Consider the following 25294-nt stretch of genomic DNA (forward strand, 5'->3'; position numbering starts at 1 on the left):
CCATCAATCTTTGGTTCGGCTTCACAATGAATCGGTAACAATGTTGAAATAAAGGAAACGTTTTAAATTTTTACAAGTACAATTTTTAGATTCGGATCACATATAGTAAGCTAATGAGACAGGATACCTACTGCAGAATACAGTGCTATTATTAAAATGACATACAGTTTTAGTGATAGTGATTTTTTGATACCACTGAGTATATTGACAGATAATCTGCTAAATTAGCCGAAAGAGAGAAGAAGTGGCTTTCCCGCCATATTGCCCATGTAAATAATCATGATGTTCTTGCTTGTCGTTTTGTTGCCCTAAATGTAAGAACAAATCTCATAAATAGAGATGAAGTCTGGTGTTTATTTTTCATCAAATTAAATTTTATCACAGATTCAGTAGATCTCACTCTCTGTCCATAGAATATAAATCCAGAGAATTGTAAATTATATATGTGCTTGCCTTGAACGCGTGAACTTTTGTGACGTCATGGTCTATAAGTAGCTCAACGCAAACTCATGTGTTCACACAGCATGCGGTTTGGTGGGTGCAGTATCACACTGAATTTGAATTCTATCAAACAGACTTTCTGAATGACATGTGTCCAGTTTAACCACTGATCAACTATTACATGTAAGTAGAAGTTTATTGTAACCTTTGGGGTTTATTTTTTTTTGTCATCAGCGTTGTTAAATTTCAAAAACGTAAAATTGGATATGGTGGATAACTCCGTGTACATGTGCTAGTTTTAGGTCGAGCATGTTTGTAGCGTTATACTTCAGTGCTGGTGTGGATATATGAAATTCAGAAATCGGCTTTGGGGTCAGTTGACAGTATGGCGACATATATAGATTATAGAAGTGTGTTCCATGGTACTCGGAATGTAAGTAGCTATATAACAGCTGAGCTTTCCTATCACGTACTTTTTAATTAATCCCTATGCCGATTCATATATCGCATTTCACCTCAATCCGAAGTTTGAGTAAACCACTCTAGAAATGCGGCTTATGGTTTATAAATGCACCATCATACGTACGATGAATGAGATGTGCTGTACGATAAACACCAGTGTGTGTACGCGTGTGTGTGTGTGTGTGTTTGTTTGTTTGTTTATTTTTGTTTGTTGTGTTTCTGTGTTTGTTTGTGTGTGTGTGTATGTTTGTTTACATGTATGTCTCGGTGTGTATCACTGTGAGGTATATGAACTGAAACAGCAACAGGTCATAAATGTACATACACATATGTTGGGTTAATTCGATTCCGGCATAAATTTCACTGTCTTATGTCACCGTACCATCGTCGCAAACCACGGCCTGTTTTACGGCAACGTTCTTAACGCGCCTCCCCATGTAGTTGTAGAAATATTAACTCCGGTTTGCGAGAATGCACTGTACCGGCTTTTGTTTCATCTTCAAAACGTGAAACTATGTATGTAAAACTATGTATGTAAAACTGTCTATGTACAACTGTCTATGTAAAACTGTCTATGTATGTATGTATGTATGTATGTATGTACGTATGTATGTATGTATGTATGTGTGTGTATGTATGTATGTATGTATGTATGTATGTATGTATGTATCCTAATGGAACACAACCTCAATTTGTGTAATGGCTGTAAAAAAAACATTAGGGTGCCTTCAGTATTTACAGGGGGCGGAGAAAATCACACATGGTCTGTTAAGAAAAACATGACCCTCCCTCCATTCTTCATTTATAAAAAGTGACCGTCCCTTTGAATTTTCTCATTTTGTGAAACATGACCCCCATGACAATTGCATATACTAAACGTTAATCAATATTCCCATTATATGTATATGTTACACCCAATCCGTGAAACTGCCCAATTCATGAAATGTGCATGTAACTTTGCCCAGTACAAGAAATAGTCAACCTTATGCAAATGAGAGTATAGATTATGATCTATTAGGGGCGAAATTAATTTATTTGGGAAGAATTTTGAACCGGGGTGTTGATTATCGAACTCTATTAAAAACACAAGCTACACTGAATATTATAAAATAAGAAGTAATGATAATAAGTGATGAGTTTGTAAATACATGATGATAAAGTTGTTTGATTCTTATTTTTTTTGTCTGTGTCCTATAAAAGATGCTCATTTCATGTACTGGGCATATCTTACCACACCAACTTCATAACCCGGGCAACACGATTGCCTATTTCATGAACTGGGAAAAGTTACCTACCCATTTCATGAATTGGGTAATTTCACATATTGGGTGTAACATATACATACACATTAAATGATTTTGACTCTGTATTAGAAAGCAATATTTGTACATATAAAGTGGCAAAGAGTAAAAGACTGGCTAGTGACCTTTCTCTTATAATCATACACAATCTAGTTAGTATCTAAAACATGCTTTCCATGTTTTGCATACTCTGCCTGATCTGGTCCTAATATCATTGTCATCATCATCACCTTCACCTTCAGTATTGCCATTATCAGTGTCACTCTAATCTGACACACTAGTACTGTTACTACTTGAGTCAGTACATGTGTAACTCCGTTTTCTCTATAACATTCAAAACAAAATCATCATCATCACCATCATCATATTTTAACAACATCCGCAGACAGTGCGAGTGATAAGGTGAGATGGTACACCCAACAAAATGCATCGTTTTATTAAACAATTTTCTTACAGTATATGTTGTTTTATTTTTGTATTTTGGCAAGTACTCGTAAAAATAAATGTTGAGTACTCATCAATTTTACATCTCAAAACACACAAAACTAATTGACAATAATTGAATCACCAATTTTGTCACAAAACTACGGATGGTAAAATTTGACCCTCCCCCAAATATTGTAATGAAAAATATGACCATCCCCAAGAACAGGTTTGTAAAATTTGTCTCACCCCTTGTAAATACTGAAGGCTCCCTTAAGAGTTATGACACTGTAAAATGGTTGGTGGGGGGGGTGTTGTTGATTTGTTTGGGATTTTCAAAGCAGTTCTTCCGACACCCCCCGTCATAAATAATGACGGCTCCCTTATTTGTTGTTCTGAGGGTAAATGAAGATGTGTCGGAGTGTCCCTAGTACACATACCCGACAATACACGTTTCCCATTCAGATCCTCGAATACAATATGAAGTTATCAATGAGGACCAAATTGTACTAGTTGCACTTTATCAAACCTCACAAAGCACAGGACAAAATCGGAGAGATTATAGCTATCACGTGACAATGAATGAATCTGAAAATACAATCTCCAAATACAATTATTACATTGAGTGTTATGAAACTTGGTGAAATATTTAAATAATGTAGTCCTGCTGGGAAGTTTATTTCCATAACGTTTAGTACGAGAACTTTGTCATGATTAGCATTTCAGTAAAGTTAACCGCCATGGCATGCAGTCATAACAATCCACAGACATTTCAGTACAATGTGGTGTGATGCACTGATTTATCGCGAGGCATGAACATTGTCTGACGACAAAGATATGGCATTTTGGTTTGCAAGTTTGACTAAAGTTCTCGTCACATGCTCATCTTTCTCTCTCATTAAATACACAGTACTGTTTATAATATTTTGTCACCGTTTTACGACGTTGAGTGTGTGTATGGTCAGAGCACAGTTGGGGAGCTCAGGTCCAGTTTAATATAGTTTTGTTTACAAATACAAACACAAACAGACAAGTAATCAAACAAAATACAAACAAGTAAACAAACAGACAGACAAACAAACAAAACATAAACAAATAAACCGATACATGAGTAGATAAATACATGAATAAACAACAACAAACAAAAACTACTCCCCAGTAGTCACCAATGAAGAGACCCCTAGGGGTGGAATATCACGCTTTGAAAGTTGACTTATCCCAGCGACGGGAAATATGAACAACTCTCGATTTGATCAAAACTTTGCAGAAAGACAGAAAAGATTACCCACAAGGCATCGGGTATGTCACACCACCCGTATGTAACGCGAGGACCTGTAGAAGGAAGTGTTTCCCTGAAGTTGACCGCAATCTGGGCAGACCGCATATTGGGACAGGGAGTATATATCAGTCTTTGCAAAGGAGAACATTCCTTCTCTGCCACCGAATTGAAGACGATTCTGTGTCGACTGCCAATGTATGTTTCGATTTGTTTGACCGTGGACCATGAGTTGTTACCTGTACTTTCCATGATCTGACAATGGAAGTATAACCCACGTGGGTTAACTATACTTCCATGATCTGACTTTGAAATCAAGCTTCAAGTTCAATTTCAAAAACTTTAGCAAATATATCTAGCAACAAGACCACGCTCGTAGCAACAGCCAAATGATAACATATATTGTAATGATAACATCAGGGATTCAAAAAGGAATGGTGTAACAGCCACAATTTTGAAATTGAATAATGAATACTTGAATAACCAGTACATCCAGTAATTATGTCTATATTATTGTCACAGCTCCCCAGTATTGTATTCTAGCCATATCATTGCTGATTAAATCATCATCATAGTGAGGTTGATCACCATAGTATTGACTGAATACTAATGTGCTCATACAGATTATTTATGTGTATATGTATTCATTTGTCCTTATCTTTTTGTAAACTTCAATCAATCAATCAATCAAAAAATTTATAAAACTTGCTGGTAGTAGGTAGTTTTATTGCATAGCTTGAGACAGACTAAGAGATACAGTTGGTCAAATGTTGTTGTAGTTACATTTGAATACTATGACCATTTCCCAGTATCATCAAAATCGAAACACCTTATGCACTTTACTGGGGAAACAAGATTTGTTTAATGAGTGCGACAACATTAGAAGTAATTGGATATGAGATCATTATCAATGCTGTCCGTATTTGAGAATAAAATCATAAAATCGCAAATGTTGTGAAATCTCATGCGAATTAGTGGATGTGCAAACTGCCATCAACTCAAAAAGATACTCTAGAAGTGTTCTTCCAATCTGTAATGGCTGTACATCCGATAGGAAGAAATAAACAAACACAGTGCCCATGTGGAAAACAATGGAAACCCTAAACTACAATGTAGACACTCGCACAGAAAACAAAATGTAATACAATAAAAAATCTACCGAATCCTACCTATTCTAAAATTGAGTGTAACCGGAACCACATAATTTTTAGTGGAACTGAACTGGTAAGGTTCAGTAGTGCGATAGGCATCACTAAGTGTCTCTGTGCGTGTTGTATAAACAGCTTAAAGTGAACAAAATTGTTCAAATCAAAGTGAGTGCATCAGAGATGTGCGTTTTGGGTCAAAAACATAAACTCCAAAACTACTGGGCAGAACTTGGCCTGAACTTTGGTGGGAACGTTCTTGGGGTTGTGAAAATTAAAATTTGTTCATCACATGATGATTCCATCAGTAATATGCAAATTGGAGCTAAATGTGTCTTTTTGGTCAAGAATCTTTCATTCCAAAATTACAGAGCAGATTGGGCTGAAATGTAATGGGGGTGCATCTGGGAATGTATAGATGAAGAAATATTTCAGCATATACATGTAGTAATCTCATCAGTGATATGCAAATTGGGTGTAAAAGTGTGAGTTTTGGTGAAAAACTTTTATTACAAATTGAACTTGGTGAGAAGTTTCTAGACCATGACCATGACCATGCCCATAGCAACAGCCAAATGTTGGTGTATTTCACAAAGATAACAACGGGGATTCTTAAACAAGTGAACAGACATTCAAAAAGTGTATGCAAATATAACTAGCAACAAGACCACACCCATGGCAATATATCACATACATTGCAAGGATAACAACATGGATTAATAGACAAAGGAATACATATTCAAAAAAATGTATTTAAATGTGTCTAACACCAACACCATGCCCATAGCAACAGCCAAATGATCGGGTATGTTGCAAAGATAACAACTGGGATTAATAGACAAATGAATAAACATTCAAAAAATGTTTGCAAATATACATATCTATCTATCCATCCATCCATCCATCCATCCATCCATCCATCCATCTATCTATCTATCTATCTATCTAATACATTTCTGCCCAGTACACAGAGATTGCCAGTCACTTCAGTTTCCCTTTGTACATGGGCCATAACGCTCATTTCTAATCAGGACCAAAAGACAAACTTAGTCGATTGTCACCGATTAGCATCACTGTAGTATGCATATTAGAAAAAATGCCATTCTGTACACGTACCACCCACACATCATGGAAACCAAATAACACAGGCATCAGATATCCTGTTTATAAAGAATCAAATAAATTACTTCCTTCTTTCCATATAAAATGCAAACATGAAAGAACACACCCGCGTATCAATACATACATCTTCGTATACCCCATTCCCAACACAGGCACGCATGCATCCACACAACGTTTCAAGTTTTCGAGAGTGAAATTTAAGCCGGAATAGAGTTAACTCGACGGGTGTGTTTTTTGTGCTTGGTTCCTATAACTGAAAGTGCATACAGAGGTCAAGGTTAACTTTAAACATAGAGAAGAGTTTCAAGCCCATCACACAGACACACGTACACGGATCGGACACACATCATACATACACATATATGTATAAACAAAATACACACACACGCACACACATGGTGTTTATCATACAGCATATAGCTTATTCATCGCCGATTCATCGGATGTAGAATGGTGCATACATACATACATTACATACATACATACATACATACATACATACATACATACATACATACATACACACACACACACACACACACACACTAATCCCCAGGGATCACGAATTGTCAAATTCAAGAGTGCGTTCATCTTCCATCCTCTGTGAAACTTTGCCAAGTTTCGACGTAAATATGACCCGATCAATCCAGTTATCTCAGTGTTATAGTATTCAACCGATCACGTTCTTCCCACCCTCAGGCTTGGCATGCATAGTTATATCACTTCCGGTTTTAGCAGAAGACCTTTTCCACAGAAGTGTAACACATGCACAGACTGTCAAAGTACTGTATGTTTTAACGTTGCCTTACGCTGATGGTACCCCCAACACAATTTTTGGTTCGGCTTCACAATGAATCGGTAACAATGTTGAAATAAAGGAAACGTTTTAAAGATTTACAAGTACAATTTTTAGATTCGGATCACATATAGTAAGCTAATGAGACAGGATACCTACTGCAGAATACAGTGCTACTATTAAAATGACATACAGTTTTAGTGATAGTGATTTTTTGATACCAGTATATTGACAGATAATCTGCTAAATAAGCCGAAAGAAGAAGAAGTGGCTTTCCCGCCATATTGCTCATGTAAATAATCATGATGTTCTTGCTTGTCGTTTTGTTGCCCTAAATGTAAGAACAAATCTCATAAATAAAGATGAAGTCTGGTGATAGATTAACGTCATTGTTTATTTTTCATCAAATCAAAGTTTTATCACACATTCTGTAGATCTCACTCACTGTCCATAGAATATAAATCCAGAGAATTGTAAATTATATATGTGCTTGCCTTGAACGCGTGAACTTTTGTGACGTCATGGTCTATAAGTAGCTCAACGCAAACTCATGTGTTCACACAGCATGCGGTTTGGTGGGTGCAGTATCACACTGAATTTGGAATTCTATCAAACAGACTTTCTGAATGACATGTGTCCAGTTTAACCACTGATCAACTATTACATGTAAGTAGAGGTTTATTGTAACCTTTGGGGTTTATTTTTTTTTGTCATCAGCGTTGTTAAATTTCAAAAACGTAAAATTGGATATGGTGGATAACTCCGTGTACATGTGCTAGTTTTATAGGTCGAGCGTGTTTGTAGCGTTATACTTCAGTGCTGGTGTGGATATATGAAATTCAGAAACCGGCTTTGGGGTCAGTTGACAGTATGGCGACATATATAGATTATAGAAGTGTGTTCCATTGTACTCGGAATGTAAATAGCTATATAGCAGCTGAGCTTTCCTATCACGTACTTTTAAATTAATCCCTATGCCGATTCATATATCGTATTTGACCTCAATCCGGAATCCGTAAACCACTCTAGAAATGCGGCTTATGGTTTATAAATGCACAATCCTACGTACGATGAATGAGATGTGCTGTACGATAAACACCAGTGTGTGTGTGTGTGTTTGTTTGTTTATTTTTATTTGTTGTGTTTCTGTGTTTGTTTGTGTGTGTGTGTGTGTTTGTTTGTTTACATGTATGTCTCGGTGTGTATCACTGTAAGGTATATGAACTGAAACAGCAACAGGTCATAAATGTACATACACATATGTTGGGTTAATTCGATTCCGGCATAAATGTCACTGTCTTATGTCACCGTACCATCGTCGCAAACCACGGCCTGTTTTACGGCAACGTTCTTAACGCGCCTCCCCATGTAGTTGTAGAAATATTAACTCCGGTTTGCGAGAATGCACTGTATCGGTTTCATCTTCAAAACGTGAAACTATGTATGTAAAACTATGTATGTAAAACTGTCTATGTAAAACTGTCTATGTATGTATGTATGTATGTATGTATGTATCCTAATGGAACACAACCTCAATTTGTGTAATGGCTGTAAAAAAAACATTTGGGAGCCTTCAGTATTTACAGGGGGCGGAGAAAATCACACATGGTCTGTTAAGAAAAACATGACCCTCCCTCCATTCTTCATTTATAAAAAGTGACCCTCCCTTTGAATTTTCTCATTTTGTGAAACATGACCTCCCATGACAATTACATATACTAAACGTTACTCAATATTCCCACTATGTGTATATGTGAAACTGCCCAATTCATGAAATGTGCATGTAACTTTGCCCAGTACAAGAAATAGTCAACCTTATGCAAATGAGAGTATAGATTATGATCTATTAGGGGCGAAATTAAATTTTTTGGGAAGAGTTTTGAACTGGGGTGTTGATTATTGAACTCTATTAAAAACACAAGCTACACTGAATATTATAAAATAAGAAGTAATGATAATAAGTGATGAGTTTGTAAATACATGATGATAAAGTTGTTTGATTCTTATTTTTTTGTCTGTGTCCTATAAAAGATGCTCATTTCATGTACTGGGCATATCTTACCACACCAACTTCATAACCCGGGCAACACGATTGCCTATTTCATGAACTGGGAAAAGTTACCTACCCATTTCATGAATTGGGTAATTTCACATATTGGGTGTAACATATACATACACATTAAATGATTTTGACTCTGTATTAGAAAGCAATATTTGTACATATAAAGTGGCAAAGAGTAAAAGACTGGCTAGTGACCTTTCTCTTATAATCATACACAATCTAGTTAGTATCTAAAACATGCTTTCCATGTTTTGCATACTCTGCCTGATCTGGTCCTAATATCATTGTCATCATCATCACCTTCACCTTCAGTATTGCCATTATCAGTGTCACTCTAATCTGACTCACTAGTACTGTTACTACTTGAGTCAGTACATGTGTAACTCCGTTTTCTCTATAACATTCAAAACGAAATCATAATCATCATCATCATCATCATCATCATCATCATCATCATCATCATCATCATCATATTTTAACAACATTCGCAGACAGTGTGAGTGATAAGGTGAGATTGTACACCCAACAAAAATGCATCGTTTTATTAAACAATTTTCTTACAATATATGTTGTTTTATTTTAGGTATTTTGGCAAGTACTCGTAAAAATAAATGTTGAGTACTCATCTCAATTTTACATCTCAAAACACACAAAACAAATTGACAATAATTGAATCACCAATTTTGTCACAAAACTACGGATGGTAAAATTTGACCCTCCCCCAAATATTGTAATGAAAAATATGACCATCCCCAAGAACAGGTTTGTAAAATTTGTCTCACCCCTTGTAAATACTGAAGGCTCCCTTAAGAGTTATGACACTGTAAAATGGTTGGTGGGGGGGGGGGGTGTTGTTGATTTGTTTGGGATTTTCAAAGCAGTTCTTCCGACACCCCCCGTCATAAATAATGACGGCTCCCTTATTTGTTGTTCTGAGGGTAAATGAAGATGTGTCGGAGTGTCCCTAGTACACATACCCGACAATACACGTTTCCCATTCAGATCCTCGAATACAATATGAAGTTATCAATGAGGACCAAATTTTACTAGTTGCACTTTATCAAACCTCACAAAGCACAGGACAAAATCGGAGATTATAGCTATCACGTGACAATGAATGAATCTGAAAATACAATCTCCAAATACAATTATTACATTGAGTGTTATGAAACTTGGTGAAATATTTAAATAATGTAGTCCTGCTGGGAAGTTTATTTCCATAACGTTTAGTACGAGAACTTTGTCATAATTAGCATTTCAGTAAGGTTAACCACCATGTCATGCAGTCATAAAAAGCCACAGACATTTCAGTACAATGTGATGTGATGCACTGATTTATCGCGAGGCATGAACATTATCTGACGACAAAGATATGGCATTTTGGTTTGCAAGTTTGACTAAAGTTCTCGTCACATGTTCATCTTTCTCTCTCATTAAATACACAATACTGTTTATAATATTTTGTCACCGTTTTACGACGTTGAGTGTGTGTATGGTCAGAGCACTGGGGAGCTCAGGCTCAGTTTAATATAGTTTTGTTTACAAATACAAACAGACAAGTAAAAAAACAAAATACAAACAAGTAAACAAACAGACAGACAAACAAACAAAACATAAACAAATAAACCGATACATGAGTAGATAAATACATGAATAAACAACAACAACAAACATAAACTACTCTCCAATAGTCACCAATGGAGAGACCCCTAGGGGTGGAATATCACGCTTTGAAAGTTTACTTATCCCAGCGACGGGAAATATGAACCACTCTCGATTTGATCAAAACTTTGCAGAAAGACAGAAAAGGTTACCCACAAGGCATCGGGTATATTGTCACATCACCCGTATGTAACGCGAGGACCTGTAGAAGGAAGTGTTTCCCTGAAGTTGACCGCAATCTGGGCAGACCGCATATTGGGACAGGGAGTGTATATCAGTCTTTGCAAAGGAGAAGATTCCTTTTCTGCCATCGTTGACGAAGCCTTCACCGAATCGAAGACGATTCTGTGTCGACTGCCAATGTATGTTTCGATTTGTTTGACCGTGGATCATAAGTTGTTACTTGTACCTTCCATGATCTGACAATGGAAGTATAACCCACGTGGGTTAACTATACTTCCATGATCTGACTTTGAAATCAAGCTTCAAGTTCATTTCAAAAACTGTATGCAAATATACCTAGCAACAAGACCACACTCGTAGCAACAGCCAAATGATCACATATATTGTAATGATAACATCAGGGATTCAAAAAGGAATGGTGTAACAGCCACATACAATCTTGAAATTGATGAATAATCAATCATCATCATTGTGAGGTTGATCACCATAGTATTGACTGCATACTAATGTGCTCATACAGATTATTTATGTGTATATGTATTCATTTGTCCTTATCTTTTTGTAAACTTCAATCAATCAATCAATCAATCAAAAAATTTATAAAACTTGCTGGTAGTAGGTAGTTTTATTGCATAGCGTGAGACAGACTAAGAGATACAGTTGGTCAAATGTCGTTGTAGTTACATTTGAATACTAGGACCATTTCCCAGTATCATCAAAATCGAAATACCTTATACACTTTACTGGGGAAACAAGATTTGTTTAATGAGTGCGACAACATTAGAAGTAATTGGATATGAGATCATTATCAATGCTGTCCGTATTTGAGAATAAAATCATAAAATCGCAAATATTGTGAAATCTCATGCGAATTAGTGGATGTGCAAACTGCCATCAACTCAAAAAGATACTCTAGAAGTGTTCTTCCAATCTGTAATGGCTGTACATCCGATAGGAAGAAATAAACAAACACAGAGACCATTTGGAAAACAATGGAAACCCTAAACTACAATGTAGACACTCGCACAGAAAACAAAATGTAATACAATAAAAAATCTACCGAATCCTACCTATTCTAAAATTGAGTGTAACCGGAACCACATAATTTTTAGTGGAACTGAACTGGTAAGGTTCAGTAGTGCGATAGGCATCACTAAGTGTCTCTGTGCGTGTTGTATAAACAGCTTAAGGTGAACAAAATTGTTCAAATCAAAGTGAGTGCATCAGAGATGTGCGTTTTGGGTCAAAAACATAAACTCCAAAACTACTGGGCAGAACTTGGCCTGAACTTTGGTGGGAACGTTCTTGGGGTTGTGAAAATTAAAATTTGTTCATCACATGATGATTCCATCAGTAATATGCAAATTGGAGCTAAAATGTGTCTTTTTGGTCAAGAATCTTTCATTCCAAAATTACAGAGCAGATTGGGCTGAAATGTAATGGGGGTGCATCTGGGAATGTATAGATGAAGAAATATTTCAGCATATACATGTAGTAATCTCATCAGTGATATGCAAATTGGGTGTAAAAGTGTGAGTTTTGGTGAAAAACTTTTATTACAATTTGAACTTGGTGAGAAGTTTCTAGACCATGACCATGACCATGCCCATAGCAACAGCCAAATGTTGGTGTATTTCACAAAGATAACAACGGGGATTCTTAAACAAGTGAACAGACATTCAAAAAGTGTATGCAAATATAACTAGCAACAAGACCACACCCATGGCAATATATCACATACATTGCAAGGATAACAACATGGATTAATAGACAAAGTAATACATATTCAAAAAAATGTATTTAAATGTGTCTAACACCAACACCATGCCCATAGCAACAGCCAAATGATCGGGTATGTTGCAAAGATAACAACTGGGATTAATAGACAAATGAATAAACATTCAAAAAATGTTTGCAAATATACATAGCAACATCCAAGTGATTGCCTATATTGCAAAGATAACAACAGGGTTGGATAGGCAACTGTATAGTCGTTAAACAAATGAACACCTATACCTAGCATGGTATAGCATGGCGAAGTGCCCCTCTGTTTGCATGGACTGCGCCTCTGTTTGCTGGGCTGTACATTTATATGTACCATTTATACAAGTCACTGTACAAAGTTCGCGTGAGTTCATCACTTGTGGCAGACTTACTGAGCTCTAAGTGGTGTATTCTAGTGTCCTTGAGGACCAGGAAGGGCAGTCAGGAAAAAAAAAGAATGTTTGTCTATTGAGGTAAACTGACTCCCCTCATACATCAATTGTGAAGAAAGTCGTGAAAAACAATTGAGAACAATGGATGGATTTACAGAAATCTATCAAGTGTGTCAAAACTAACAGATACACATAGTTGTAAACTTATTAGTGGAGCTACCCTGCCATAGAAATGACCCAAGTGAATGAGTGAGTGAATGTAGCCTTATAGTCTAGTTCCTGATGACCATGTTCCAGTATTACAAGTTACATTGTATGTTTAACATTCACAGTTATCTTCTTCACACATTTATGTCAGGGTTCTCCACAATTTTGAAAATCCAATTTTATTTATTCAGTAAACTTGAATACACAGGAATTTGTTTAGATCAACAATTTCCAAAACTTTAACATAACCCACAATGTAAACATTTCAGGAAAGAGATTGACAATTATATAGCTTTGACGATGTTGGCAAGCATGGTTTACACACACTACACATGGTTGATCCATGCACCTATAGGCTAGCTATCAGTTAGTTTTTAGTTGTTGGTTTCACCTTGTACACTTACAAGTCATTCATATTTTTTTAGCACAACTGAACTAGGTTCTGTAGTGCCATCGGCATCAAGAATTGTCTCTGTGTGTGTGAGTGTGTATGTATACGATTAAAACTCAAAAACTGCCAGACCGATAGGCTTGGTATTTGGTGGGGATATTACTTAGGGCGTGTAGATGAAAAATTGTTCAAATGAAAACGATGTAATTCCAAAACTACACATCATATTGGGCTGATATTTAACGGGGATACATCTGCAGGTGTATAGATGACGAAATGTTAAGCATGTAATGAGCTCATCAGTTATATGCAAATTAGGTATAAAATGTGAATTTTGGTCAAACATTTATCTCAAAAAGCACTTCGTCAATGAGACTGACACTTGGTGAGATGTTTCTAGAAGTGTTATTCTGCAGATTTTCTTCAAAATATTTTGACACAAAAAAATGACAGGGCACATTGATTAGAAAGAAAATGATGAAAACATGACATCGGGCTCTTGCCTGTTTCTTTTTGTTGTTTTTGTTGTTGTTGTTGTTGTTGTTGTTGTTGTTGTTGTTGTTGTTGCGTTTTAAATTATAACAAGAAAGTATGTGAAATAACATGCTTTCTAATCAGTTGAATCCTTCTCAGAGTTCATATAAGGCCACATAAAGTGTAAACCAAACACAGTTGAGTTGGAATTTTGTTTAGAAGATTTAATCATGTCATTTTCCTCAAAAGGTGAGGTGACCCAGTTTCTATGAATAATAGGTCTGTGAGTGTGACATACATGTAAGTATAGCGAAATTACATAAAAAGACAGGAATGAGGAAGTTGGAGTCGATGGTAGACTGGCACCACACTGCAGTCCTTTGGAGATTTTTTTTTCTCACAAGGCACGGTCAATTAAATTCTTTGTTTGCGATCCATGTCGTGAATAAATCTAAGGACATGAGTGTGATGATGTCATACCATCCACAATTTATAGCACGACGCAGGCCCTTCACCAACACAAGTTGAGGGCTATAAATGACCTCATCACTGTTTCGCAATCACTTGCTATTAAGGTGACTATTTCACACAAAAGAAAAATAATACATTATTGTTTCAAACATTTATCCGAATAGAAGTTTGAAAATAGCCACTAGACTAAATCAAGTCTAAGGCAATGGTTGAATGGGTCTAATGGTCAGGTTTGATACTGCATCACTGCTAATACATGTACTTTCTGAATTATAAAGTCCTTGAACAATATTTAAACAATGATTATGTACCAGTCAATCCAGATATAGAATTGGGGATCTGGTAGGATAAGGGTTGCTATATGAATACTTTAATCCTGTGTGCTTACAGGCTGCCTGTGCAGGAAGTTGAAGTATAATTGTAGGCCCTTTATACATGCCATTTATTATGTGCATGCCAGGCTTACCATGTACATGTACATGTTATTGTAAATCATTTTGACTACAGTGTAGGATATTTAGTGCTAACATAGAAACTTATAGAATTTATTTTTACACTTTAGGTATGTTTGTTGGATATATTGGACACTGTCATAGTAACAAACTTGCCAAAAGATAGGAAGAAACAGTCTTAGAATAAGTGATATGTATGTAGTTGATTCTATCAATGCATTCTTTGTTCAGTCCTTGGTAAAACCAGACTACTTTCTTAGCACAACCGATGAACTAGGTATATTGATGGGGAATCCTGGTAACATTTACCGGCTTACCGGCATTAGAAAAATTGTTCAATAATGCTTTCATCATGGCAAATTGTCTGTGTGTTTGTACAAATATGTAAGTGTAAGTGTCTTTGTAAATGACTAAGTCAAAAACCGGAAGACCAATCGATTGCCTTGTTATTTGATGGTAACATTACATAGAGAATCCATTCAAGAGTCTACCCCAAATTACCAGTCACAAGCTTTTTTGTAATTCCTTGACATAGAGGCTCTGTCAAAATGAAGTCACTCATTTAGTTTAAACTTTCTTTTGAGACCTTGAGCTTTGACCTTGACCTTTAGGGTCAATTATTGAAATCCTGCCATTCCTGCAGATCACAAAGACTTTTTAGTCCCCAGTGGATAAAGCCTGGAGGTGACTCTACATTAGATCCCATCAGCCTGCTTGTCCATTAACACCTGTATCTCAGACATATGTATGCATAGGCCGATTCAATCAAACCTGCTACAAGTATCAGATGCTATAGTCAGCATATGCACATCACTTAGTTTTGTAATCTTCATGATAATGGTTGAATAGCAGCCATATCTGTTGTAAAAATTCGCGTTTTAACCAATAACTCTGGTAGCTTGATAGCTAGAGACCCTATTTGAGTACGCCCATATTGTCTATGGCTAGCTTTCTAATGTTTAAGGTCAAATAACTAAAAGTGTTCAAATGATGTATGTCACATCTGACATGCATGGACAAATTCCAAGTAAACAAGGCACAAATGTCAGATACAGTAGTTCACAAATGGACATTACTATGTTTAAAAAAAATTACCACATGTATACTATACATAGCACCACAATCATGCCAATAACAACAACCAAATTGTTGTGTATGTAGCAATTTTGACAACAAGAGGTATTAAGGCAAGTATATAATACACATATATTTTTGAAAAATGACAAAGTCACCCAGCAACTAAGAAAGTTTCACATAGCAACAGTAAACTTTATAGTTTTGCTACAACTCTATTGGTGCTATTTTTAATTGAATACTTTGCGATTTTAGCATTAGCAAAGAAAGACGAATCAAACCAAACCTGCCAAACACGTTTCTCAGGAAAATTTAAGTCTCCCTTTTCAAATCTTAAGCTGTTCAATCACAAACTCTCAAAGGAAGATGATGTTTCATCTAAATATATGACTGGTGCCTGCGGATCTACGGCTGATGCAAATAAATCTACGACTCGTGCTTCAAAATCTGATCATGCTAGTGCTTCTGGATCTGATCATGTTGCGAAGGAGGTGAATGGAGATAACAATGTGTTGGTACTGAGTCTAGGCACTCTGGAGAATGAACCAGAAGTGATGACCGGAGATCCTGTGTTTTGTCAACAATGTCAGGCCATTCTGTCAGCTATGTGACATGTCAGAACTGAAAGCTTCAGAGGAAAAAGACACCGCAGCAACTTGGAAGTGGTAAGTTGTTATACAATATAGTCTTTGCAATCACAACATGTCTACATGCATCTGGAGGCGTATAGATGAAGAAATATTAAGAATATAATGATTTCATCAGTGATATGCAAATTAGGTGTAAACATGTGAATTTTGGTCAAAAACTTATATATCTAAGTGTACTTGGTCAGTGACACTGAAACTTGATGAGCTGTTTCCATGAGTGTTATTCTGCAGAATTTCGTCAAAACATTTTGGCACAATTGGCCCTAATAACAACCATGACCTTAGCAACAACCAAATGGCTGTATATTTTGGTTAAATGACAACACATCTCATCTGGTAGGCAAGTGAGTAAATATTTAAATAATGTTTGCAGATACCCCAAGCAACCTTGAACATGTCCCTTAGCAACAGCCAAACGGTAGTGTATTCACAAAGATAACAGGGATTCTTAGAAAATGAATCAACATTCCACAAAATATAAGCAAATATGCCTAGCACCAAGACCACGCCCATTGCAACAGCCAAACGATCACATATATTGCAAAGATAACAGGGATCAATAAACATTTGTGCTACAACGCCATTGGCTCTATTTGTTTTAATGCATCAAAGAAATGGGGAAAATAGCCTTTACCTTAAATTAACCTCCAAAGATGTTAACCAGTCATTCTCTGTACTGCAGTTGGTGCAGAAGAGGCAAAATTCAGAAGAAGAGTGAAAATCCAGAGGTTAAGCAATAATACGTTCTCGGATGAAGAAGAGACCAGTGATGTCATCAATTTTTGTTATCTGCGATTAAGAATGCATAATGTAACCAAGACTAGGACGAAAACCCTTTTCAAAAGGAAAAAAAAATGAAGAGCACAACCTTTGGAAAGAGATTATAAGGACTACTATCAGTAGAAGAACATAAGGAGGAACATATCCCCTCCCTGTAGATATTCAGCTATCACAATGGATACAATTATTGTCAGTTCTGTCTCTGGAAGATTGTGATCTAAAAGAGCAGGACTATATCAAAGATAGTATCCCGTAATGATTTTGAGACAAACCTAAAACATACCTACATGACAGCAACACTGTGTGGAATATACCTGTTTCATATGTTGGTTTTGAAACTACAATTTTCATGTCAGTTAGATATCCGTTTTTCAAGACTATGTACAATATTTTAGCAGATCATACAGTTAGTTACCCTCACGTTTCGACGCCAAGGTGGCATATCAGGATCAAGTCTAGCACTGAAACAAAATTCAACAATTTATTTTCGTAAGTAAGTTAAATAATGGGCTTTACAGTTGAATATATATATCAACTTTTACATGGTCACGTGACCACCGCGCGTTCACAGCAGGTCAAAATGGCAGCTTCTGACGATGTCGTCTGCCACCGCGAGTTCACAGCATGAAGAACTATATTATAAAACACATATTACCTGGCCTATATTCGGGCTATAGCACCCGTTCATTATCCCCTCGTGACTGTGAGTTACCAGAATCACATGCTATTTCCCTCGGCCTTTGGCCTCGGGAAATAGCATGTGATTCTGGTAACTCACAGTCCCTCGGGTGTAATAAACGGGTGCTATAGCCCTCATGGCCAGGCAATATGTGTTCAATATATATATATATATATATATATATATATATATATATATATATATATATATATATATATATATATATATATATATATATATATATATACACCCATGTTATCAATCGTTAGCTTTTTAATGGCACTAGAACAAGTAGAGACAAGGGAATATGAAAATATCAGTGATTGGTCAAGGAGTAGAAGTTAAATGGTAGAGAGAGGTTGTGGGTCCTAAAGGTAATGGAAATGTGAAAGCATTGTTACACCATCCAGTGGAACTATGTATGTATGTATGTATGTATGTATGTATGTATGTATGTATGTATGTATGTATGTTCATGCCATGCAAATACACTGTTGTTGTTGTTGTTGTTGTTGTTGTTGTTGTTGTTTGTTGTTGTTGTTGTTGTCGTCGTCGTCGTCGTAGTTGTTGTTGTTGTTGTTTTTTTTGTTTTTTTTTGTTGTTGATGATGATGATGTTGGTGTTGTTGTAGTATTCTTTCCTAGACGGACGTAGCACTAGTGTATATGGATGTCTAATGATATGGTGAAATAATGTGTTAGGATTTATTAAAGATACAACAAATGTCTCTTAATTTTTCAGCACCTCCTCCCCTGAGGTGGGTAAAGTTACTAGAATGACTGACAGATTCCAAACTTCCATTGGTGCAAAATATGGACGAAGTTATCACTTTGGCACTTTGTCAGGAGAGGACGAAGTAAAACAAACGTACAAACATGCTGAAGACAATGGAAAATTGCCTTTGAAAAGGAGAAAAGTTTTGTTTCTCGGCGATGCTCGAGTAGGAAAAACAAGTCTTCGGCGGTTGTTGACCGGCGAGAAATTTCAGACAAACGAAGAGAGCACCGTGGGAATAGACACGAGTATGTATGAAGTCAATGACGTTGACTCCAGTTGGAAGGAGTCTGGAAAAGTGATCGGCGATGAATACAAGCTTGGAGCTTCATGGTACACAGCCAAAACGCTGATGAATACACCATCTTCTGATAGTTTCGCATTGAATACAGACCAAAATAAAAGCAAACCAAAGGAGAACATCTGCTGTCCACAATATGTTAAATATACTGTACGCATTATCGTAATGTTTATCCTTATGTTTATCTTTGCTGACATCATTCACTGCTCCTTTGGTTTTGGCATTCTGCAATGTTTCTGTTGCTTGGTATGTCGCCTTTCCACGACTGATAGCTTGGTTTGTTATCGCTATGGAACTGGCGTGGCCATTGTGTTACTATTCGAAAGTTATTTCAGACGTCAACAGAATTTCGAAGAAAGTCCTTCTAACCTTGGAAGTTCTGTCAATGACAGTGAGGTCTCAAACTTGAACCCACCCACAGACCAATCTTACCAAATATCGATGACAGCCTTCCTTGAGATATTGTTTTTGTATGTAATAATCCTCACATGTTTCGTGTTCATGGGAATAGTTTTTGGTCTTGGTCTGCGATCGGGTATTGCTTTTGGTCTTTGCCTCATGCTTCCACCCCAAAAAATTATGGTATATAGTAACCGTGGAAATATAGTGAACTCTCTGGCAGCTCCAGTGTCACTAGGGACATTTGTTGTTGGGATTGGTATGATGTCAGGTGTAGTGCTATATAGATACAGAGATACGCTACGCAATGCCTGTTTACATTTATCTTCAATGAAAAAGCTAGAACTGGCACTTTTGCTCCCCCTGTTTGCCATTTTGCACTGTGCAGCAGCGCACAACTGCAAGCCTATTTTCTTTCCATTTCTGTTTGGAATACTTATTTGGGTAGGCACTTTCGTTGGTATATCTATCGGTAGGAAAATTAACCTCTACCTTAGTCTTGGTTACTTCACAAAGCGTACATTTGGTCTCTTGTTTGGACTTGTCCTAGGACGATGTTTAGACTGGGAAATGAAAATGCCTGAATCATACTTCATGTCTGCATTGGTTGGCTTTTCACTTATGATCCAGCCAATTGCTGACCTTTACATTTTCTTGAAAGTGAAACGACAGCACATCCCTGTGGTATACATACGTGAAGCTCTAAAGTGCCTGGTAAAGGGTACGCAGTATTTCGCTACTCGACTTAGTCTGTGGGACTTTGCTGGACAGGATATTTATTACTCGATGCATCACATATTCATATCTAGCAATGCAGTTTATCTTGTGGTCTTCAGTATCGAGGAGGCAAGTAAAGACAAAGAAAAACAACTTCGGAGATTACTGTTTTGGTTGAATTCAATCTGTGTCCATGCAAAGGATAAAGACAGTGCCATATTCCTTATAGGAACACACAAGGACAGTGTATCGAAAGAAACTCGACATCAGTTGGCTGAATATTTTGATGGTAAACTAAAGAGAATTGAAGAAATTTGCAAACGACTTGTTGTAAACACAGACATGAGGCGTATCTTTTGTGTTGAGAATTCAACGAGATTCGATAAAGATGCTCTGAATCTTCAATCAGTTATCTTGAGAGAGGTTAACGCACTTGAATGTTCAAATGAAGAATTTCCAATATCATTTTTGCAATTCTATAACATCGTCAAAGAGAAAAGATGTTGGATTAATTCAACCGAAGCGAGGGTACATACCAGCAGCATCTATTCATACGAAGAAATAAAAGACAAAATGGAAATAGACTACGGAATCAACGAGAAAAGCTTTGTTGAGATGCTTGACATGTTTGACAAAGCTGGGGAAATCATCTATCAACCAAATGACGAAACCTTAAAGAAATATATCATATTCGATCCACAGGTTCTTGTTGATGTGATGAAATCACTAACGACAATTCCTGCAACACAGAGACAGGTCCGTCAGATAGCCTTCTATTGCAGTGTTCTGGAAGAAAGGGGCATTGCAAATAGTAATCTTCTCAGTCACATAGCCAAGTCTATGGGCTTGTCAACAGAGATAGTGGTGTCTCTACTCCGAGCCTATGATTTGATTTGTGAAATACCTAGAATACATGAGAATGATGACCAGTGCTACATCGTACCGAGTATGTTGCCAGTATATATGCACAACAATGAGTGTAATGCTGAACCAAACTGGTGGACTGGTCAAGAGGCTGACGACACTTACTACTTGGACTTTGGCACATTTGAACCAGATGCTGTGTTCTCTCGACTGATAACTCGATGCGTTAGAGTGGCTGATGCCACTAACCCGTCCCTGAAAAGGCGTGTTTTCAAGAATATTGGTATATTCAATTTTGGTAGGCATGTTAGTTACAAGTTGGAACTTGTGAATCATCTTCCTGCAGAGCAGAATTTGTTCAAAGTGGTTTTACAGAAAGCACCTGGTAGCAATGGGATTGACCTTCTGGAGTGGTTACTGGAACAACTGGACGCTGTGAGACAGCGAGATTTTCCTCATATGAAGTACACCGTGGGTGTGAGGTGTCCGTATACAACCCATGCTATATTTCAAAACCCAAGAAAGATGCACATAGTGGATTTCGGAAGGTCACGTGCAAGTCTCTACGTACCTAATGAATTCCCACTTCTTTGCGAAGGAAGACGACAAATAATGAAAGTCTACAGCACAGTACCAAAGGTAATTACATTTTCGTGATGAGTCCTCACACGGAGGCTACATAGTTTATTTAGAATAACATACTTCTAACAATACTGTTATCGAATTATCGGGCGTATCTGATTTTCTGAAAATGTCAGTAGCACAATCATAATGATTAATCAACTAAACCACGTGACTAAACTGTACACTCAATAGGTTATATTAACAATACTATTTACAACTCGAAAGAGTTTTGTAGTAGTCCTTTTCACTATGGTCGCATTGGATCTGAGTTATTATCTTTTAGTACATTCACAGGGTAATGTATATTGTGTGTGAAATGATTGATATTGCTGACAGCAAATGAAACGCGATAATATGGACGTCCATTTACATGCTAGTGTTATCCTAATTACCATATAAAGTTATAAAGAGTAGACAACAAAGTTTCAGAATTAAGAGACTTAACCCATTCAGGTTATTCAGATATCATAGTTGTCCTGCAGAAAGGAAAATGTATATTATCTAATTACAGAGCAGCTGTAACTATAGGATCGTCATGTTAATGAAAATCGAATGCAAATATGGACCATCTGTCATGTGCTCATTGTAATGATTGTTATTATCAATATTGTTTTTGTTTTTTGGCAGGAAAGTTTAGCAGAAACGGTGGTATTACCCCGTCCAGTCACAATAACCATGGAAAGTCAGATAACAGACATGCCAATGTCCATTTACCAGAGAATCTGTGACTATTTGAATATGGAGACTCGTCAAGGAGACTGGCGAGATTTTGCAGGTAGTAATTTACTGACTTCACTACGTATTACCGCACATATTGCTTTCATGCAGTTTCCAGTGATTGGCTTAGATCGTGTCACGTGGTAAAACTAGTGACCCATATATAGTAACCTCAAATCGCATAGAGATGGCTTTATTCGTGTTCTATTTTTCCTAGAGCACTAATAATGTACTGTATCTGATTCAGCCTTGGCTGTGATTTGCTATGACTAAGGCAAGAACACATGCTTTAAATTTGTCATATTACCCCTTAAGCTGCTATGATGTGTAGCAAGTATTTCCTCTACTTTCAGCCTAGGTAAATACTTGCTGCATAATGAACGGTCCTCGATTATACTACATATATGTCCACTAGTGCCCTCCTCACAGCCAGGCAACAACTGTTAACTATGATCACCTTGGTGGACATCTGGCCTATACTAGAGTAGTGGTACTAAGTTAGTTTGTACGATTGTATCCTATCCTGTATATAATCTTTACAATGAATGGAAACCATTTCAAGGTCTGTACTTTCATCCCAAAGCAGAACATCTACCACATACAATAATGTGATGATGGTTGACATAGGTATTGCATCAACTTGTAAAATAATATGCTAGTATAAATGAATTGTGCACATGTTACTGTGATCGCGAAGCTACTGTTAGAAACTAAGAGATAAGCAATAACTCAATCCCTATAAGTAATACAATTTGTCACATCAATGTAAAGATTATGCATCTTTTTCGTTTTCAGGAGAACTCGGGCATTCGTGTGGTCAGGTTTTTCTCTTCAGCGCATACAAAAACCCGTGTGATGTTGTTCTCAGAGACTGGTCCAGATCTGGCATGGCAACAATCGAGAACCTTTTGGCAATTCTTGAACGACCGTCACTTGGAAGACAGGACATCATCATCTTGGTCAAGAAACATATTGTGGCCGATAACGAATGAAGGGAGAGTTTCGGTGATGCGACGTATTTATTTTGCATAATCAACTCAAAGTTTATGCAGTGAGCCGGTAAAGTAACATGGCAGTTGGGAGCTATTAGGCTCTACTTCGACATTGAAAGTATCCAATCCCAATGTTTCATTCCCCACCAGACGTCGGAAATTGACTAGTATCAATTACGCCCTCGTCGTCATCACAAAACATTAGTTATTAAATTATCAAATTGAACAATATATGGAAGCTACATAATCGTGATAATAATGTCACAGAACCATTTGTTGATAATCAATTATGAAGATTCCATGTAGCAAGAATGGTATTGCTTGTCTTTCGATTTCGTGAATGTGCAATATGATAGTTTGGAGTTATATTACATTCTGTATGAAATACTCCAACACATGATAACATATTAACATTCATATACTTCGTTGTATAGAGAACCAGAACAAAATGGCGGCGTAATCAAATAACTGATAAGAAAATATCTTTATGAAATATTTTTGTCCATTGAGGTATACATTACATCGATCAAGCTGAATGCTATTAATAGGTAAAATAAGAAATAAGTGCAGTTAACTATATGTATTCAGAGGAGGTGATATTGCTACTCATCTCCAAGTAAGAGTCACTAAGGAAACCACCAATCCTAATGGGCAGCTTAACACAGTGATAAAATAGGAATTGTATTTGTTTTATATTTGTTTGTAAAGGAATCAACTTGAAATTATTTTCATACTGTTCATTGTCTGTGTCTGTGCCAGGGAGGTGTGGGTGGGGGTAAATAAGGGTGTTATCATAACACATTCTATTCCAGGGCTTGCCATCATTCTTTCCAACTAGTTGGGTGGTAAAAAAAAACGGGTTAATATTAGGGGGGGGGGGGGGGGCATATAATTTCTTTTGTCTGAATATGGCCAGGCAAACAATGTTTTTTCAAGGCATCATTTTATCGGGTACTTTTTATAGCATTATTTTGAGTTCATGCAAAAGTAAAGCGCCAAACAAACCTGCTTATTGCACAGGTGCAGAAGTAAAACATAAGCAAAATGAATGCTTTACCCTTTAAGTTTATGTACAATGCGATAAATGTTGTGGATGTCATTGCAAACCGACAGTTTATCGGCCTCTTTAGTTTGGAAATGACGATCGGAAAGAACCATGCACATATTAAATGTAGTAAAAAGTGTCTCATTCTGGATTGGGCGAATCTGAACTGTTAATAAAAGTTGAACGTAGTTTTGAAAGAATCCTATAGAAATAGTACTAATTTTAACGTGATTAACGATTTCATTATGTTATAAATGGTTGATTTAATATTCAGAAATAAACAAGTGCAAATCTTTATGTTGTTGCAATGATTGTCAACGGGAGAGGGCGTCAATGTTTTTAAGGGGATTTGATATTAATCTTAGGAACACCCTTCACCACCAAACACCCAAACCGTGTTTAACAGCTGCATTTCCTGTGATATAAATACAATTGAACTTTAATTATTGATAAATTTTCACCGGAAAATATTCTACTTCTATCGTCAACACGCCATTCCTCTGCTGGAAAATAAATAATCTTCAGTGACTGAGCTTGCAATAGAACCATATCCAACGTGACAGTTTTACATTCCAATTCTGTTTTGACTTATAGGCGTTGTTTTCTCCTGTTAAGTAATAGCGACCACTACGGGTATTTGCAATAAACAAGTCT

At 36.7% G+C, this 25294-nt stretch overlaps 1 protein-coding gene across 3 annotated transcripts; it reads left to right on the plus strand.

Moving 5' to 3' along the window:
- Nucleotides 1–555: 555 nt before the first annotated feature.
- On the plus strand, nucleotides 556–24346 carry LOC144436240 (uncharacterized). Of its 3 annotated transcripts, none has more exons than XM_078124982.1 (5): nucleotides 556–624; nucleotides 16437–16763; nucleotides 18949–21901; nucleotides 22514–22661; nucleotides 23399–24346. In XM_078124982.1, exons 2-5 carry the CDS (start codon nucleotides 16711–16713, stop codon nucleotides 23593–23595), a joined length of 3351 nt encoding a protein of 1116 aa, XP_077981108.1. In that variant the 5' UTR covers nucleotides 556–624; nucleotides 16437–16710; the 3' UTR covers nucleotides 23596–24346. The 3 variants fall into 3 exon arrangements, with proteins under 3 accessions (XP_077981108.1, XP_077981109.1, XP_077981107.1); XM_078124981.1 differs by lacking the exon at nucleotides 556–624 and adding an exon at nucleotides 7566–7632; XM_078124983.1 differs by lacking the exons at nucleotides 556–624; nucleotides 16437–16763 and adding an exon at nucleotides 7518–7632.
- The last annotated feature ends 948 nt before the right edge of the window (nucleotides 24347–25294 follow it).

The sequence above is a fragment of the Glandiceps talaboti genome, chromosome 6, assembly GCF_964340395.1.
Source record: "Glandiceps talaboti chromosome 6, keGlaTala1.1, whole genome shotgun sequence".
In the NCBI taxonomy this organism is placed as follows: domain Eukaryota; kingdom Metazoa; phylum Hemichordata; class Enteropneusta; family Spengelidae; genus Glandiceps; species Glandiceps talaboti.